Below are 18,467 nucleotides of genomic sequence, written 5' to 3'. Positions count from 1 at the left end.
GACCAGTGGAACGGTGCGGTGCTGTCCCGCTGCCGCAGGGCTGCTGCTGACAGCCGTCCCTCGCTGAGCAATGGCTCCCCAAGGGCAAGTGGCAGCATGCTCAGGTACAAAGGAGACCAGACCTTTCCTGCAGTGCGTGGAGCGGAGAACCTGCCGACTGAGGTGGAAGAGGTGGGAGGTGGAAGAGGTGGGAGGCGGGCAGCACCTGGCTGCCTGGGTTAGAGCTGGGGCACTGCTTCCTGCTCAGCCCTGGGGCCTTTCTCTGGTCCCTCCTTCAGCCTTCCCGTGTCTATTTCTCAGAACTCGGGGGAAACGGGTCGCCAACAACAGTGCCGACCCCCAGGCCTGTGATGAGGAACAAAGAGCTGGCACGCTAGGTGAACGGTGACTGACGCCCAGAACTGTCTGGTGGGGGTGAGCGCCTGGTGCTCGCTATCATCGCTACGTGGTGCTCGGAGGGGCCCTCTGCTCACGTAAAGACATGTGCACTGAGTTGTGTGGCTGGCACAACCGGAACGTACCTTTGTAATGCCAAGGACAACATCTATGGACGTAACAAAAGGGTTTGACGAGCCAGTTAACTCACATCCAACCACCTCCGGCAGCGTCAGAGAAACAGGCAGCCCAAGCATGACCGCTTCTGTCTCAATGCCTCCGACCCCTGCAGAAAAACAGACGTGTGTGACCGGCACGGGGCCCTGGACGGCAGCCGGGATGGCCTGCAGACGCCCAGGTGGTCCAGGACCGCCTCCCACAGCTGCCTCACTGCCCTCCTGCAGACACGGACCCCGCGTCTCCTCGGAAGGACTCCACTCTCACGGCTGAGCACCCTGATCTTTGCCCTTGCGTTAAGCTCAGTGAACACCCAGTGTCCACTGCTGCGCTACGTCGGGCATTGAGAATGGAATGGAGCCAGTCCCGGTCAAGCTCAGGAAGCTCAGCCTACTGGCGAAGACAGAGGAGAAGAGAGTCGACCTCCACAACACCTGGAAGGGAGGAAGCCCGTCCTGCCCGTGCAGCAGCCGGGGCCACGCCCACACTGACAGCACATGTGCTCACAAGCACACGACCGTCTGTGACGGTCCGACAGGCGCCAGGTCGTGAAGGACCTTGTGTAAAACACAGAGGAGCCCGGACTCATGACAAGGGCTGGCTGGGGAGGCCACGGAGGGACTTCAACAGAGAATCACCCCGTCGCCTGCACACATGCCATGCAAATCTCACACATTCGGGCACACAGACCACACACACCTGAGCTAAGGTTCACTTCTGTCGCTGCCTTACAGATGAAAATGCCTCAGGCTCCGAGACCTGCTGTCTCTTCTGCCACAATGTCCCTCACACACTCTGCTCACAGGAGGGAGACGCACCCGTTGTACTTACCCCACCCCAGGACCCCCAGGCCGTTCACCATGGTCATGTGGGAGTCCGTGCCCACCACGCTGTCAGGGAAGAGGAGGCCGCCTTCCTCAGAAACCACCCGAGACAAGGACTCCAGGTTGACCTGATGAGGCATCCCAGTGCCCGGAGGGATCAGGGCCACGTTCCGGAACACTCTGGAACTCCACTAGGTTTTATATAAATGGGAGGAATCAAAGTATTAGTACATTGTGAAAAAAACAAAGTTAGTAAAGCAGGACATCCCACAAATCCAGATAAATGGTAGTTTCCAGTGGGGTCCCAGGACTCGGGGGCAGGAAGGGGGAACCAGGGCCTGTCCCTGTGCCCTCTCGTGCCCTGGGGCACCATGAGGGTCTGTGAAGAACGAGAGGGGTCTACCGCTCTGCGGTGTTCAAAAACGACTGGTCTCAGACACAGACCCCCACCTGTACCTGACATGCACCGTGAAACACTTATCGATGTTTTATAAATGTTAACGTGAACATGTCTCCCAAACCATCTGTACCTTGAAAAACTGAAGCCTCTCTCGATTTCTGCCAAATTCCACCTCCTGATTCTTTAACACTGTTTCTGGTCTGAAAAGAGGACGAGCTCGTTAAATACGTTATGGAAGAGAGCTGCCTTGTTTCCAGGTCTTCGCTCTTAAACACACACACACACACACACACACACTCTCTCTCCCCCGCCCCCCACCCCTGGGGTGGCGACTGCTGGACTTCTCAGGACACGGAGGTGCAGCTGCGAGCTCGTCACCCCAGTGTCGTGGCACAGCCACGCCCACACCGCACCTAATGTGCGAGTCTGGGAGACCTGGCTAACCCGTGCTAAAACTAAGATGGTCAGTGCTGCCGGACTTCCCACTACAAGAAGGGGGCGGGGGAGTTGATGCCACCATCAGCAAACACGTCCGCCCACGTGGCCCTTGTGCCAGGGACGCTGGGTCACCAGGGAGCACTGACAGACGTGCGACATCGCTCTAAGTTTCAAAAGAGCTTTCGGCCAAAATCTGGTGTTCCTCTCGTCCCAAAGGGAAGGTCTGCTTTATCTGTAAAACCCTGTACGGTTTATAAATAAATACATGAACTACTTAACGCAGACAAGAGAACACCACACCTCTCAACGGTAAACACAGTCCCACTTTCGGGAAGCTATTTTTATCTAACGAATGTTTCTAAGCAATTATTACTAACAGTTTCAAGTTGTTTATTTTACCTTCCAGCTCAGCTGGCAATTAAGTGTTGACTGAATGTCAATACAACTTAAATTATACATGTCCTCCAGGGTCCAGATAATTATAGTGCTGCAACTGTCAACGTTTTTTTTAAGCTGAGATTACATCAATAAATCATGGGCGGAGTGGCCACCTGCAGCCACAGCACACCTCGGGGGGTCCTCAGGCCCTCGGGGACACAGCTCCCAAAAGCCCAGCCGCCCTCCCCGCAGCACCTACAGCCTCGTGCCCGCGGCCAGACAAGCCTGCACACACTCACTCCCGGCCTCCGACGAGGCAGGGGCTCGTGCACCGCGTGCATGCTCTCCGCCTCTGCTGGCGGCCTGCGGTGGTCAGTCTGCAACCAACCCTTCACGGACGCAAGGCAGCACACGAAGGGCCACCGCGCTCACACGGCCAGCGGCAGCCATGTGACCTGCTGCTGCCACGAGAACCAACCGGAGCGTTACACCAACTCGGGTTTTTAGAAATAAAGATATACCACCTTAGCCCTGCATACGCTGCCACTTAGAAAAAGACAACTGAAAAAATTCAATGAGTTTTGAATCAATAAATCCTCCTTCTCAGGAAATGAATTTCTGTATCGAAAGGGCAGGTTCATCTTCTCGGACGCCAACGCGCAGGGGCGGTCAGGACGAGGAGGCCGCAGGTCGGAGTGGCGATCACGTAAAACCGCCCGGGTCTGATGTCGAAGGGCCCGTAGGTGGCACTGCACTCTCACTCCCAGGAGGGAGGAACACAAGGTCACCTCGACCTCAGGCGCCACAGAAACACTGAGGCAAAAATGCTCTGAGAGCTGCACAGACCTGGGAAAACCCGGGTCGGGGCCCAGTGCACTGGGGCTGCCATCCAGCCCTCAGGGAGAAAACCCGGGTCGGGGCCCAGTGCACTGGTGCTGCATTCAGACCTGGGAAAACCCGGGTCGGGGCCCAGTGCACTGGTGCTGCCATCCCGCCCTCAGGGAGAAAACCCGGGTCGGGGCCCAGTGCACCGGTGCTGCCATCCAGCCCTCAGGGAGAAAACCCGGGTCGGGGCCCAGTGCACTGGGGCTGCCATCCAGCCCTCAGGGAGAAAACCCGGGTCGGGGCCCAGTGCACTGGTGCTGCCATCCCGCCCTCAGGGAGAAAACCCGGGTCGGGGCCCAGTGCACTGGGGCTGCCATCCCGCCCTCAGGGAAAAACACGTGTGGATGTCGTTCTCGGCTCTTCTGAACCTGCAGTGTGATCGATTCCAACTTACAAAGTTAAAGTCATTTTTTATTAAGATAGTCTGACAGTCTGAACGCTACTCGACAAGCAACGGAACTCTCAAGAATGAGACGTGACAGCACATAAACGTCCAACTCAAAGAGCCCTTCCTCCTACTGTGAAAAACCACGGGTCAGGACACCTGCCCGACTCCCGGCGGCCGGCCCTGCCCGAGGCAGGCTGTGCCCCTGCGGCGCTCCCTCACCCGGAAGGGCCCTGCACGGTGAGAACCACAGGAGAGTGCGGCATTCCTGACACAGACTCCTGGTGCAGGGAGGACACCAAAGGGGCCTCCCAGCAGGGAAACCAACAGAACTACAAACGAGCTTCACTACAGAAGGTGAGTACTGAGCACGTGAGTGGCACAGACTCACTAAGCTGAAGACTCACAGTTTCAGATGCAAAACCATTTTTCTGCCTACATTCACCATGAAAATGCAATCATTCACAGAAGACCTTCTGCTGTCCTCCCGAGGCACAGAGTGACACGTAAGGAGACACAGGGCAGTGTGTCACGCGGCACAGCCGGCAGGGCTGCCGAGCGGCAGGAGGTGGGGAGGGAACACGCCCGACAGAGCAGTACAAAGACGGTCTCGTACTCAGGCACTGGCTGCAGGTGGAAAGGACACAGGGCGGGCGTGTTCTCAATCTGCGTGGAGGACCTCCCCGAGCCGTGGCCCAGCTCCGCAGAGTCACAGGGGCCTCGGCAGGCGGCCCGGCCTCGGCACGGCGGCTTCCTGGGCTGTGCTCTCAAGGGAGAGAGCTTCCCCGCTCGCTGCAGGTCGCCACCCCCGGGATTCGGAGCATTCTGTATTGCACTATCATTCAAAAAAAAGGAGACAAAAGCAGTTAAACGTGGCAGAAACTTGGCTCTTCTAAAACCCCACAGCAGCAATGCTCTCTCTACAAGCAAATGAACGCTGTCATATTACGTAACTCCAGTTTCAAAAGCAAATCTCAGGTCCCCCACCCCTGAAAAAACAAACAGGGATTTTTAACTTATGGAAATGAAAATATAATTCTAAGTGCCAAAAAAGTCATTTTCACGTGTTTCTGTAATAAGACAAGTGGCAGGTGCCGCCACACACTGTGTCACTGGATGACTGAACAGCAGGTGAGATTCACAGTTCCAGTTCCCAGGGCAAGGAGCTAGTGGCTCGTGACAACTCGTGACATGCTGCAGCCTCGGCCCGAGACTCCGGAGGACGCTCACAACGGCCTCCCTGGTCCGACCGTGGCCCCAGGGCCCTCTGACACTGAGCTCCAAGTGCTCCACCACCTGCTGACGAGATGCCGCCCCCTCCTGCTTCAGGCCCCTCTGGCAGGGGGGCCACAACACTCTTCGGGGCAGTGGGCACAGGGACGGCACTCAGAGCGCCTCTCCCAAAGAGCAGGCTCTAGACTCACTGCACGTGTCTATCAACAATATGCAGTAATTTCAAATTCAGACTGAGTAAAAAAAAATACACCAATACAAAAACCTTTTACGAGTTTCCCTCTTCATCGTCAGTCCACACTAAATGGAAGGTCCTGGCCAGAACTCCCTCCACGTCCTTCTCACACGCACTTGGCCAGTGGGCTGGGCATCAACCAGCATCACAACACATGTGAAAGTACCATTTACTGAAGTCGATCTGCAGAGAGTGGTCCACCAGGAGGTCTGTCGGACAGGCAGGGTGGACGGTCTTAGGGTCACCTCCAAGAGTCTTCACCGCTTCCCTCATAGCAGCAAAATCCACCATTGCCGGTATTCCACTAAGGAGGAGAAAATGACCAAATTACAGCACCACTGTTCTTTCACACGTGCTCACAATTATTAGGGTGCATCCAGCCATCCTGTACTTAAAGAAATCTGTTTACTTCACATTTGTGTTTGGTAACGTGCCTGTTACCCACAACCAGGTGCACCCTGGTTGAACGAGAAGGAACGGTGAACATTAGCTGAGAGCCTGAGTGCTCAGGAGCGGATGTGCCAGAGGCAGCACAGGAGGTGGCTTTCGGAGGCAGAAGAGAACGGGGGACTGGCCTGCGGCAGCCCTTCCCCTGCCTTCAGGTGCACGATACCCACCCTCAGCCCCTTCCATCTGGTGCCTTCTGGCTACTCCAGAGTGACCCACTGTAGGGATGAGCATCTCTAGCCAGCCCCGTCACACGCATTCACCAAAGGCCGCCCCTGCGCTGGACGCCCAGGGCAGGGCCACCCTCAGGGGCTGTGCAGGGAGGTGCAGCCGAGATTACAGAAGACAGCACGCAGACGTGGGAGCACAGGCACAGAGACCAGACCCTGTCGGGGGGAGGAGACGCTCCTCTCTGCCTGGCTGGCACCCACACCTCCTCCCCAGCTCAGCTAAAGGTTAACTCTCCTCATCACCCAACAGCCAGGTCAGGCCAAGTGTCTTGAGAAGACTTTGGATTTTACTGTAAGGGTGAGGAAAGTCAACTGGTCTGGCGGGGGCAGGGGGAAGCAGGGCTGCCAGTAAAGACAGGACGGCGGCTGCGGGGCAGTTGGGGGGAGGGACACACTGCACAGGGAGGCCCGGCAGAGTACGCTGGTGGGCTGGGTTGCATGTGACAACGAGGCATCAGGAGTCACTGCTTGATTCTGCCTTAAATCAGCGGGGACCACAGTGCCATTCGCCATGACAGACGTGGCCTGGTGAGGAAAAGGTGAGGTGGGCAGGCCACTGAGTTAGATTCCAAGTCCGAAAAGCATATTAGTCAGGGGTACATGAGTATGCAGTTAAACAAAAGTAGTTTCAAATAAAAGGTACAAGAAACAAGGGCCTAATTTTAAAGAACTGCTTCACATTAGAAAGGGCAACTTTTAAAAAAATTAATAAACTAATCTTCAAAACAAAAGAAACACAATGGAGCCAACCATCAGGGAATTTTAAAAAGGGAACGCTCTGAAAACGCGCCCGCGAGCGAGCAGTCGGTCTGCACTCACGTGAAGTCCTGGAGGAGGACACGGGCGGGGAAGAAGGGCACTTCGACGTGGCTCCGCTTGCTCTTCCAGTCCAGGATGTTCACGACATCCTCCCTCCTCAGTAAAAAGCCGTCACAGTTCCTCACAGCAGCTTCCAGCAGGACCCGTATGGAGTAAGGCAGGACATCTGAGGGAAGAGGAGGTCTCAGCGTTAACATGGAAGGTCAGGACGACGTGGTATCGAGACTGTAACAGCGACAAGCTGCAGACACAGATGCCCCATTTTCTCAACCTAGAACACGTCAATTTAGTGACCACAGTGGGACAGCAGCCCGGTCAACACAGGAGTGTCTAGGAACCCGACGCTCCTAGATGACCGCCAGGGCCCTCTGTGACACACATTTGTGAGACGGCCAGAGAAATAGGAACACGGGCTGAGTTTTGTACCATACCAAGGAATTAACATTAATTTTGTTAGCTATAAAAAAGGCACTGAGGTTATGATTTTTTTCCCAACTTTTTCAAATACCGGAAACGTGCACTGAAATGTATTTGCAGGTAAAAAATAACAAGCACAACCGGATACGTGACACCAGAGACCAGCAGCACAAGGCAGGCTCCACTGCACTGCTGCCTCTCTACCTCTGCGCACAAAGATGTTGACACACGGCTGACTGTGAGCGAAGCTGTGAGCAAGGAGAGTGAAGACCCTGATCGGAGACACCAGTCTCAAGGCCTGTGTTTGCTATTTGCTTACTGTAAGGCGTGGCCTTTGGAAAGTGACTCAAGATGCCACATTTCCTCCAGTGCGGGGTGATGGCAGCCAGCCCGCAGAAGTGCTAAGTGCCTCCTCTCACCACTTGTTTCCCCGCCACAGCCCTCAGGCGCAGCATGACAAAGAGCAGGCACCTGAACATGAACGTCCACCCTCACCTCAGTCAGAAACATACTGAAGTCCTCAAACCTAAAGGAACTGTAGGGGCAAAACATTTTAACAGGACATTCGGAAATAATGAGAAGGAAAATAATTATCTGAGAAGCAAATACACAAGGTTAACTTTGTATCTGGTTAACTGTTCTGGAAAAACAATTCAAGAATGTGTTTTGTGAAGAGCAGCTTCATAAAAAGCCTTCGTGGGATTTCTGGTCAAACACGGGGCTGTGCACACCAATTCTCTCTGTCCCCCCAGAGCCCACTCTAGCAGCAGGGAAGACTCGAACATGCCCAGTCCACACGGACAGACAGGGACAAGCGGGATGAACACGACTTCAGGAAATAGCACCTGGATGACTGGTAAGGAAGGGGTGAGCTGAACACAAAAGGCACCAGAAACATGGACCAGGAACCAGGGTGCCCGGGGTTTCGGAAGAGGAGAGGGTGAAGCTAGACAGCCAGGGAGCAATGCCTGCAAAATTCTAAGTAAAAATATTTCCAACGTGGAAACTGGTAACCGAGCAAATTGTCAATCAGTCCCAGGCAGCCACCGCAGAACACGCTGTGTAAGACGAGCAGGAGAATGGAGACTGGACCCCAGGCCAGCCCGAGAGCCGGGACTCCTCCGGGGCACGGAGCACAGGCAGGCTGGGCGGGGCAGCGACCCAGTCCAGATGGGGCGCTGCCAGGAGGAGGGAGACAGGAATTGATAGATTGCCTGATTGTACTGGGAGGGCCTCTTTCTTTCAGAGATGAATTATTGATAAGGACATAGAAAACTAAGCAAATAAAAAAGATAGTCACCAATTCAAGGGAAAAATACAAAGTTGTAAGAGAAATGAGATGCAATCACCCACCACATGGATTGGAGGAGACTATTAACTCATCACACCAGGAGCCCTGAAAACTGACCCCCAAAACTGCAAGAACTGCACCAGGAGGAGGGACCTGGGGCACACACACAAGAAAAGCAAAGCTCTACATCCTCCCTTTCCACAGAAGAGAGTTACGTCGAAAACCAAAAACTCAAGAACAGCTGTACAAACTAGGCTGTATGATAACATACAGGAAATTCTAAAAAAAAAATAGCCAACAAAACTGAAAACAGTGTTCTCTGCAAAGTAAAAACCAGGGGTAGGCAAGACTATTGTTTTGGTTGTAACATCAGTGGCTTTTAACTCTAACATCCGAAAAATAATTAACTATTAAATTAAAAAGCAATTCTAAGAAAAAAAGTGAATCACAGACGTTACCAAAATTTCGTGTTCCGGAAGCACTAACAAATCAGTCAATTCACAACTCCCACGAGTGAAGATGCAGCTCTGTAAGAAACCCACGCACACGAAAGGACTGACTTCTTCCTCCCCACACGTGACTCCACCCTGCAGGCCAGCAGCCTGCGGGCAATGGAGTGTGGCAGGGACCACCCTCGGGGCTGGCTGCCCGCCCAGGCTGGGCTACAGAGGCACCCTCACTGCAAGGAGCTGGGCAGCCTGTCGGGAAGACCCTCCAGCACCACAGAGGTAAGGGGGGCCTCGGCCCAGCACAGAGCACCTGGCCATCCTGGCCAGGCCACCTGCAAGGCAGGGCCTTCCACCCAGTCTGACCTTTGGGTGAGGGCAGCCCTACACCTGTCCTTCCAGCGCCCACCACTCCACACTGGGGCTTGTCCCTGCCTGCCCAGCAACCCAGACCAGCCCCCTTCTCCGCCATCCAGTGGGCTGAGCCACACCTTTGGCTGAGGTTGGAGCCCCTCCCAGATTCGTTCTTTGGTGGGTGCTCAGTCCTCCTCAGCCTCACGAACCAGGTCAAGTCCTCACACCCTATGACCACAGTCCCCTCACCTATGGGGTCATATCCCCGAGCCCCGACAGATGCCTGCAACGGAGGAGCGCACCGAACCCTGGACGGACTCTGTTTTCCCAATATACACATACTTGTGACAAAGGATCATTTGTAAATCAGGCAATTCCAGACAGAAGACCCATTCCTACCACAGATCCCAGCAACCTCGACACGTGACTGTTTCTCTCCTCGAGTTGAAAACTTTCACCTTTTGTACAAAGAGATGACTTCAGGGCTCCCCTTTGGCGTGTCTGAACTGCCGCCACCTCTACACCTGCGTTTGCAGACTGACACGAAATGAGGTGACAGTCGTCTGACGACCACGACAACTACTCAGCAATGACCCGGGGGGAGAGCAGAGGGCATGGAGACACTGACCAGAAGGGTCCATGAGCCAGGAGGTGCGGAGCCAGACAGTGCAAATGCTCATCCCGCTGCGCAGAACAGTGCACAGCCTGAAGCTCAGGAAATGTGCCTGGAATTTCCCATGTTATGTTTTTCAACCGCAACCGAATGCAGGTAACAAACCGCACAAGTGGGGGGATTGCCGTGCTCTCTGGTCAGTGAGTGGCCGTTCACATTAAGTTCCCCTGCTGTGCTGGAATGGAGGCCCTGCGACCACAGTGCCGTGCTCACGTAGCTCCCCCTTGCGGCCGCACCAGCCTGCACAGCCTGCGCACCTCCATCAGCACAGGTGCCACCTCGGCCCTCTTCCATCCTCCAGAGCCACGGGCACCGCACTGCAACTGAGGAACACAGTGCTTGAGGCTGGGCTGGTTCATTCTGCCTCTCCTAACCAGGAATTGCTAGGATTCCAAGAATCCAGAAAGCTAATCCCCTGACAATAGATAATCAAAAAGGCATCTGGGAACCAGGACCAGTGGGTAATTTAAAACTGGAGAAGTTTGATATTTGTGTTATCACACTCTGAACCCAGCTAACCACAGCCAGTACCCTGGGCCCAGGACTCGGTGAGGAAGACCAGCAAGGGGCTGAGGCCCTGCACTTGTGGGGCGGTGGCGGGAAGGCAGGCCTGGACTCAGGACCGAGACCAGTCCTTCAAGACAAAAGGCTGCTGCTGAGGTCAGGGACAGGGCTGCCAGGGCAGAGGTCACAGATGCTGGCCTGGTGACATGTTCTCCGTTTGCACAGCACCTTAACCTTTAACTGCCAACAGTGAAAAACAAGACGTTTTTCGCATGTCAGAGAATTCCACAACACTGACCTCACATCTCTGCAGCGATGAGCAGCTGCCATCCTGCACTCTGCCACAGTCCCAACCAAAGCCGTTTCCTGGTGCATGTGCCCCCTGGGTCCTGGTCAGCATGGGTCTGCAACCCCCAGGAGCAGGTTTTATAGGCCGAGGCTCCAGAATCAGGGTCTCGCTCAATGGCTTCCCCCCAGCACTCAGGAGGTAAAGACGCCTGGAGGTGGAGGCCCTGCCAGGAGGGCCACAGAGTGTGTTCCACAGATGGAAGCAGTGAGTGGTCAGGACGCACAGGCAGTCCTACCAGTGCCCTTCACAATCTGGGACAGAGAACAGTACCAGTACTGGCCTACAGTCAGAAGACAGGAGTCGAAGACCAAATTCCTCACTTAAAAGACATGTGACTTTATGGAAATTACCTAAGATTCTTATACTCATTTTCCTCATCTATACAAAGTGAAGATAAGACTATCTTTCCTGCCAATCACAAAACAATGCAGTGAAGACAAAGAGATCTGTGGAAATTCCAGGAGGTGAAGAAATCACCCACAGGCAGTATCTGCATTAACGGTGGCAGGCAGGCTTCAGATAAACGGAACGAGATAGGGCGCTGCACCTGAGAGGGCTGGGGAGCACCAGACTCTAGACTGGGGGCCTGGAGAACAGACACGCGCAGTCCTGAAGGCCCGGTGCAGGGCCAGCTCAGAGCACACCCACCTCCAGTGCCAGGCTGGGTGCCACTGAGTTTCAATTAGGAACTCCAGCCTTTAAGAAAAATATATACAGTCCTGGCTGGCATAGCTCAGTGGATTGAGCATGGGCCTGCAAACCAAAAGGCTGCCGGTTTGATTCCCAGTCTAGGGCACATGCCTGGGTTGCAGGCCAGGTCCCCAGGAGGGGGCATGTAAGAGGCAACCACACATTGATATTTCCCTCTCTTTTCTTCCTTCCCCTCTCTAAAATTAAATAAATAAAAATTTTTAAAAGTGTTTTCAAAAAATTATATACACATATGCGTGTGTGGCCACAGAGAGAGTCTCTGACACCCAGGCCCTGCAATCGATCAGCACACAGATGGAACCCAAACAGTGCTGGAGCTGGGCTGGGGCTAAGCTGCCACACAGGGCCAGGAATGAAGCTGGCAGGCAGAGGCTCCTGCGCAGTGAGGCAGAGGGACAGAGGGGGTGAGAGGCAGAGGGGATCTGAAGCCCCAAGAGAAAAAATAGGCCCACGACCCATTGTTTTAAGACACAGCCACATTTCATTGGCCTGGGAGCTTTGTGCCATGCAATGGATCTCTCTTCACTCGACCTAGTGGATGTCTCTTCTTTCCTACCACAAGGCCCAATCTAGAACAGAAATTGTCAGCAAAAGCCAAGACCTGACCAGCTGACCCCTTCGCAACACGCGGAGGGCTGACACATGCATGGCACTGCACGGAGCAGCATCATGTGACCAGGTCACAGACCATGTGTCAACACCACAGACCGCTTCACTGCTCACCTGTCTCCCAGCCCTCGCCAGAGCCCATGAAAGAGACAAGATGCGAAACTCAAACTCGTGTCCATGTTCCAGCAGGACAACGGGACCAGCAACGGACACCTGACCAGCGCAACTAGGTCAACACAGCAGATGAACAAGTCATGCAGAGGCACAGTCTGAACTGGCTGGTGTGCCTCGTAGTGTACAAGGAATGGCAGGCACTGACTGTGGGGGGTTATCCAGAGTGAGTAAGTGCAGGACTGATACTCAAAAAGAAACCAGGCAGCCTTCCAGTGACCAGTGGAACAGACTCTGGCTTAGAAATTCTGGTTCCCACGAGGCCTGACTGTGCCTTCTTCCTGTCTTTGCATGTCAGAAAGCTGCCAGCAAGATCTTCTTCACCAGGATGCTGAGTGAAGTGAGTTTTGGTTCCTTATATTCAAGAGTAAAGACTGAAAACAGACAACATACACAGAGCAAGACTAGAAAAAAATTAGCGTTCACTGAGGGAACAGCACACTCTCAACCCAACGACTGTGCACAGCGAGTCTGCATCGGAACTGAAGCACCAGGCACAGCAGCGCTGCCTATGGACCAAACAGGAGGAAGTCAGTGACAGCCCCAGCCAGCAGAAATGTTAACTAACCTCGACACAGTGTGCAGCCAGCCCTGTGCAGCAAGCAGCGAGAAGCGAGGCAGTCCCCTTTCTAACAACTCACGCCCCCCAACGCAGAGGCCAAGGGGCACCTGTGTCGGGGGCATGGAGAGGTGTCTGCACTGTCAGGCAGAAAGGCTGCCATGGCGCCAACTGCACTTCTGTCGCAGCAGCAGTACCCGCACACGGCCGCAACTGCGCGCACAACTGGCCAGGTCTGCAGTGTCGGCAGCACACTCGTCCTTCTGTGACTCTCAACCCCAATCTGACTTCTTGTAACCCATAAAAACTCTCCTAAAAACTAAGTACAAGTTATCCTTTAGATGTGGAAAGCCAAGTCCTGGCTCTACTGTGGGACGAAGCAGGCCCATGGTTAAAAAAGCAGGCAGCAAGAACAGAAACAGGAAGGGCAAGGGTGAGGACCCAAGCGGACAGAGAGCTAAGATAAAGCCAGCTGGGACCCACCCCCGGCCCCCATGGGTAACCGCTAGGATGTGAAGCTTCACCACAGCTAGGCCATCTCTGCACTGTGTCCCTCTAACTTGACACTGCCGCTTATGCCCCTGTCATGCCCATCAACCTCATTCCGCGGCTACGGACTTGCCTCGTGGCCCCTCTGTGAGACATCAACTCAAGGCCCAGTTCCTTCCTCTTCCCAGGTGGCAGGGATAGGGATTTCGCCCCTCCTTGGAAAGAGATATATTTTCACATTCAAAGACCTTCTTAAAAGAATCACTCGAAATCGCTAAGGTTGTAGTAGGCACACAGGAGTGCCAGACAGGCGACTCCAGATCCCTAAGGAGTCGATCATGGTGGTGAACTGTTTGCTTCTGAATGGCAACAGAATTCGAAGACAAGGCTCTCTCAAGATGCTCCAGCACACCTACATCTCACAGTGTGTGAGCAAATACTGCTTGGAGCAGTCTAGACTGTTCAAGTCCAACAAAATCTACCGAAAAGAAAAATCACAAAACTTCCTTCCCAAACTGACTGCAATATATTTGGCATCAATCTCTTCAAGTAGTTTTTAAAAGTCTGACACTTGGGTCGGCTTTAGCTCAAGCGGTTACTTTGTCATGGCAGACACTCGGAGTCTGGCAGTAATAACCACTCTTCCCAGCTCCCTTCATTGGCCTGGCTGAAAAGGTCACTCAACTGCTAGTAAAATCAGGTCTCCCATCCAATACCCTGGATCCAGCCAAGTTCACTCTTCGGAAACCTCCGTGAGAGGGTGGACCCTGATCAGGTGCCTACAAGGCCTGCCAGAAGTGCTGGCGTCCAGGCCAGGCCCGTCATACCCAGCCCTGGTGGACAACTCCCACCAGCAAGCTCCGCTGAGGATTCCTAATGAAAAGATGGCAGATAAAGAACTGTGGATGTTATTACTTAAAAAATTAAAATGTATGATTAATTTCTGTAGAATGTCATCAGTCCATTTTTTTTAAATTGCGTTAGTAGTTTCTTTGGACGAAAAATTACTGCTGAATTAACTTAGACTTTTGAATGAGAAGGCACAGACTCACATCCTTCCCAAACAGAAGTCATCTCAGGAGAAGTTTTTTAAATGCAAGAGATAAGTGTAGTTGTACCTGTTACAACACTGAGGCAACAGATGCAAAATATTTTCAGCTCAGCCTGACAACTGTGTTTCTATTATCAGAAACTAAACAAACCCAAGAAAACTTAGGCAACATTACCATACTTGGTGCCTCCAAGTTTAGGTACATTGAAGAACTTCTTGCGTGAACTGTCATTCAATGTTTCAATAAGGTACTCAAAGGTGTATCCTGGGGAGGAAAAATTACAGTCATTAAACGGTTACAAAATACCTTATTCAAAGTAGAGATACCTGGAAATCAACTTTGTCCAACAGAATTTTCTGTGAGGATAAAAATGTTGTAATATTTGCCCGGTCCAATTAGCCACATGTGATTATTGAGCTCTTGAAATGTGCTACAGTGAGTGAGGAACTGAATTTTTATTTCCTTTTAATTAACTTTAATCTAAATAGTCACATGTGGGTAGTGTCCACTGCATTGGACAATCCAGTTTTCAACCATGACCCTTATCAAGTAAAAACTGGTATCAGAACCACTGCTGAAACGAGTTAACAAAGAACATCTCTGGAAATGACAATGATTTAAATAACGTACAGGCATGTTTAGGGAAGACGTGTCCTAAATATTTCATAAGAACAGACACAACAATTTGAGAGCACCACAATTATGTTAGAGGAACTTATTTTTTTAAAAATCGGAAAACGAGAATTTGACAGAGCATTTAACAACGTGGACAACCAAACTCAACCAAACACCTAACAGGTAAACACCTCAATGGGTGTTGATAGGATATAAAAGGCCAGATTCTCCCTAAATGAGACGCGTCTTCCATGTTTTGCACCAACTGAGGCTGAACCACGCAGTCTTGGACCTCGGGGTCCGGACCAGCTCGGGAAGGGCGGAGGGGCCTCGAAGGAAGGCACCTTCCCGTCCTTTGTGTGGCCCGAGGCCCGAGACGGAGAGGCCCACAGCAGAGACCGTAGCGCCTAACGCTCCATCCGGACTGAGCAGAGCCGGGGACGCAGAGGCAGCCGGGCGCCGCGGTACGTGGTCCGGGGCTGTCCCACCGGCGCCCGGCCCCGTTCGCCTCCCACTCCGTTCTTGGGGCGAGGAGGCGGGGACACCCGCCCCCGCCCTGCTGTCTAACCAGCGGGCCTCCCGGACCCTCAAGCGGGCAGAACCAGCGGGGCCCAGGCGGCGGTGGGCTGGGCGCGGAACGGGCCGGGCAACCAGGCCCCAAGAGCGACCCTAGCCGGAGGCCCGCGCGCCGGCCGGGTGACTCCAGGAGCGACACACAAGGAGCCGGCACCGGACTGCGCGCCTGCAGCTGCCAGACCCCATGCGGCAGATGGCACTGACCTGCACTTGGCTCGTCCATCTCCGGAGACCATATTAGCCCGCGGGGATGCGCCGCGAGGGAGGAGGGGAGACTGGTGAGGGAAGAGGAGGAAGGAGGCCGACTGGGACGGGAGGAAGGAAGGGAACAGTCTCGCGCAAACACCGCGAGAGCCGCAGCGACCGTCCGACTCCGTGCTCGCGATATTTGCGCCCAGCTCTCGCGAGGTCTCCGGACGGGGAAACAAAAGAAGAGCGGGGGCGGAGCTGGGGAAAAGGCGTGTTCTCGCGCGATCCTCACACTAGGAGACTGGTGTTTGGACGTTCCTCTCATAACCTGCCAAGCGATCCGTTATTTAGAGCGGCCTCGCGTGTCTAATTGGGGCTGAGGTCTGCGGCATGTGTGGGACGGGGGTGAGGCTCTTCGCCTTCCTCGGTGATGGTCCGGGTGCGCCTGTGCTGCATCCTGTCCGTCTCCCCTGCCTGCCCTTTCGTGGTGGCAGTCCCCAGGCTTCTGTCTCTTGTTGCCTTATCTTCCGCGTCAGCCCGGTCCTTTCTGCATTCGCTCTTCCCCCTCGTAGAAGAATGCCCTTCCGCCGGTTCTGTGACCGCAGACCCCCGGCTTGCTGTAACTGCCCCTAAGGGCGCGCCGCCTCAGTTTCCAAGGCAGGCCTCTTACCCTGCCTAGCTTAGTGCGCTGAGTACTGATGCACCCTGGGCTGTGGCCTCACCCCGTTTCCCTGGCCCAGCAGCCCTGAATTCTTCACCACGTTGCTCCTAAGAACAGGAAAATCCCGTAACCACAGTGCGATAATCAAAATCAGGAAACAATATTGCTACACTACTATCCAATTTATAATCCATATTCACATTTTGCTAGTTGCCCCAATTGTCCCAATATTGTCCTTTGTAGACACTTTCCCCCCAATCCGGGATCTAATTCAGGGTCTATCACTGCGTTGGCTGTTTTTCCTCTTTAGTTTCCTGTAATCTGGAAGAACTCTGCTTTCTTTTATGACATCGCCATTTTTTAAGATTACTGACTTGTTGGTTTGCAGTGTGTCCTTTAACTTGGGTCGGCCTGATTGTGTCTTCGTGATTAAATTCAGACTGTGCTTTTGGCAGAATGTTACCTCAATGATGTGTCCTTTTTAGTATCATGTCCGGTGGCTGTGGATTTCACTTAGTTCCCGTTTGGTAACTGAACCATCTCTTCGGTCTAAAATCAGAGCAGAATTTCAGACCCGAGTCTGTGGGGCTCTAGGGCCCACGTTCTTACCTGTCCACAGCTTTGTCTCGGGTATCACAAGGTGTGGGGGGAGGTGCCCACATCTCCCTAAATCTCAGGATGGCAGCTCTGAGGGCGGCCACATTCTTCCACTCTACGTTTTGTTCTTTATTTTTTACTTTCACCCAAGGATGTTTATTGATTTGGGATAGAGGAAGGGAGAAAGAAAGAGAGAAACATCCATCAGTTACCTCCCATATGTACCCTGACCAGTGATCACACCCACAACCTAGGTATGTGCCCTGCTTGGGAATCGAACCCACAACACTTTGGTACATGAGATGACGCTCCAACCAAGTAACCTACCCAGCCAGGGCCAGTCTACATTTTAATTATACACAAGGAAACCCTATTTGATTTTTGATAGTTCCCAAATAAAGGCCATATCTTAAAAAAATCAAAACCATGATAAACAAGGACACCCGCCACTCCATGGGAGCCACATCTGAGCCTGGCTGCAGGTGCAGTGAGAACAGCTGGCTGCCAGCCCTTGGCAGATGAAGTCAAAAGGAGCCATTGTCCACCCACAGCCCTGTAACCCAGTGTTCTGCCCATCTGATCACGCAGAAGGCAGTTAGGAGGTTTTTCCTTTTATTTATTTATCTATCTATTTATCTATTTATTTATTTATTTATTTATTATTTTAAGCCTAAGATTTTTATAGATAAGATTTTTATTTATTTATTTTTAGAGAGATGGGAAGGAAAAGAGAAATAGAGGGGGAAAAACATTGATGTGCAAGAGATACATCAATTGGTTGTCTCACATGAAAAGCTGGGGACCTGGCCGGCACCCCAGGCATGTGCCCTGCCTGGAAATCAAATCCTTAACCTTTCAGTTCACAGGCCAGCACTCAATCCACTGAGCCACACCAGCCAGGGCAGGAGGTTTTTCCTTTTAGCAGCTAGGAAATACACCACAGTTTGAAGGTTTTTAGAAACTTCCTGAAATCCCAGTTGTTGTTTTGTTTTGTTTTTACCAGCCGGTTAGGTTAAGAAGGTCAGCGCATGGTTGTAGAGCAGTAGTCTATCCATGGAACTGTGTGTGATAAGACAGAAAAGAAAGTGAAGACACTCTCATTTCTCAGACCTACATATCCTTTCCTAAAGGAAATAGGATGCCCACGAGGTGACAGCCGAGCAGGGCTGGGAAGCCAGGTTCCAGTCCCACATTCCTTCTGGGAATGTGAACAGCTGCTTGGTCAGCGTGAGTGGAACCCTTGAGGACCACCCATCTGTTCTCAGCTCTTCTGGGCTGTTCTGCCTGGGAGCCCAAATTTATGCCCAGAAACTTCGCAGTGAAGTTCAGAGGTACAACTCGGACTGCTATTGGAAAAGTAGCCTCTGGGGGGCAGCCG

General features: G+C 53.0%; 1 protein-coding gene across 1 annotated transcript in view; it reads right to left on the bottom strand.

Annotated features, from left to right (window-relative positions):
- IREB2 (iron responsive element binding protein 2) overlaps positions 1 to 15,989 on the bottom strand; it is a 34,239-nt gene extending 18,250 nt beyond the window's left edge. Inside the window, exons 1-8 of the mRNA XM_037155894.2 lie at positions 15,847 to 15,989; positions 14,626 to 14,715; positions 6,827 to 6,992; positions 5,497 to 5,634; positions 4,479 to 4,697; positions 1,907 to 1,976; positions 1,384 to 1,567; positions 522 to 661 (exon numbers count right to left, since the gene is read on the bottom strand). Coding sequence (XP_037011789.2) covers positions 522 to 661; positions 1,384 to 1,567; positions 1,907 to 1,976; positions 4,479 to 4,697; positions 5,497 to 5,634; positions 6,827 to 6,992; positions 14,626 to 14,715; positions 15,847 to 15,865 — 1,026 coding nt within the window. The 5' untranslated portion in view covers positions 15,866 to 15,989. The remainder of the gene's footprint in view (positions 1 to 521; positions 662 to 1,383; positions 1,568 to 1,906; positions 1,977 to 4,478; positions 4,698 to 5,496; positions 5,635 to 6,826; positions 6,993 to 14,625; positions 14,716 to 15,846) is intronic.
- Positions 15,990 to 18,467: the final 2,478 nt, after the last annotated feature.

Source organism: Artibeus jamaicensis, unplaced genomic scaffold (assembly GCF_021234435.1).
Source record: "Artibeus jamaicensis isolate MK-2021 breed Jamaican fruit bat unplaced genomic scaffold, CSHL_Jam_final scaffold_612, whole genome shotgun sequence".
Classification (NCBI taxonomy): domain Eukaryota; kingdom Metazoa; phylum Chordata; class Mammalia; order Chiroptera; family Phyllostomidae; genus Artibeus; species Artibeus jamaicensis.
Note: the sequence above shows the minus strand (reverse complement) of the source record. Positions and strands in the feature narration are given on the sequence as shown.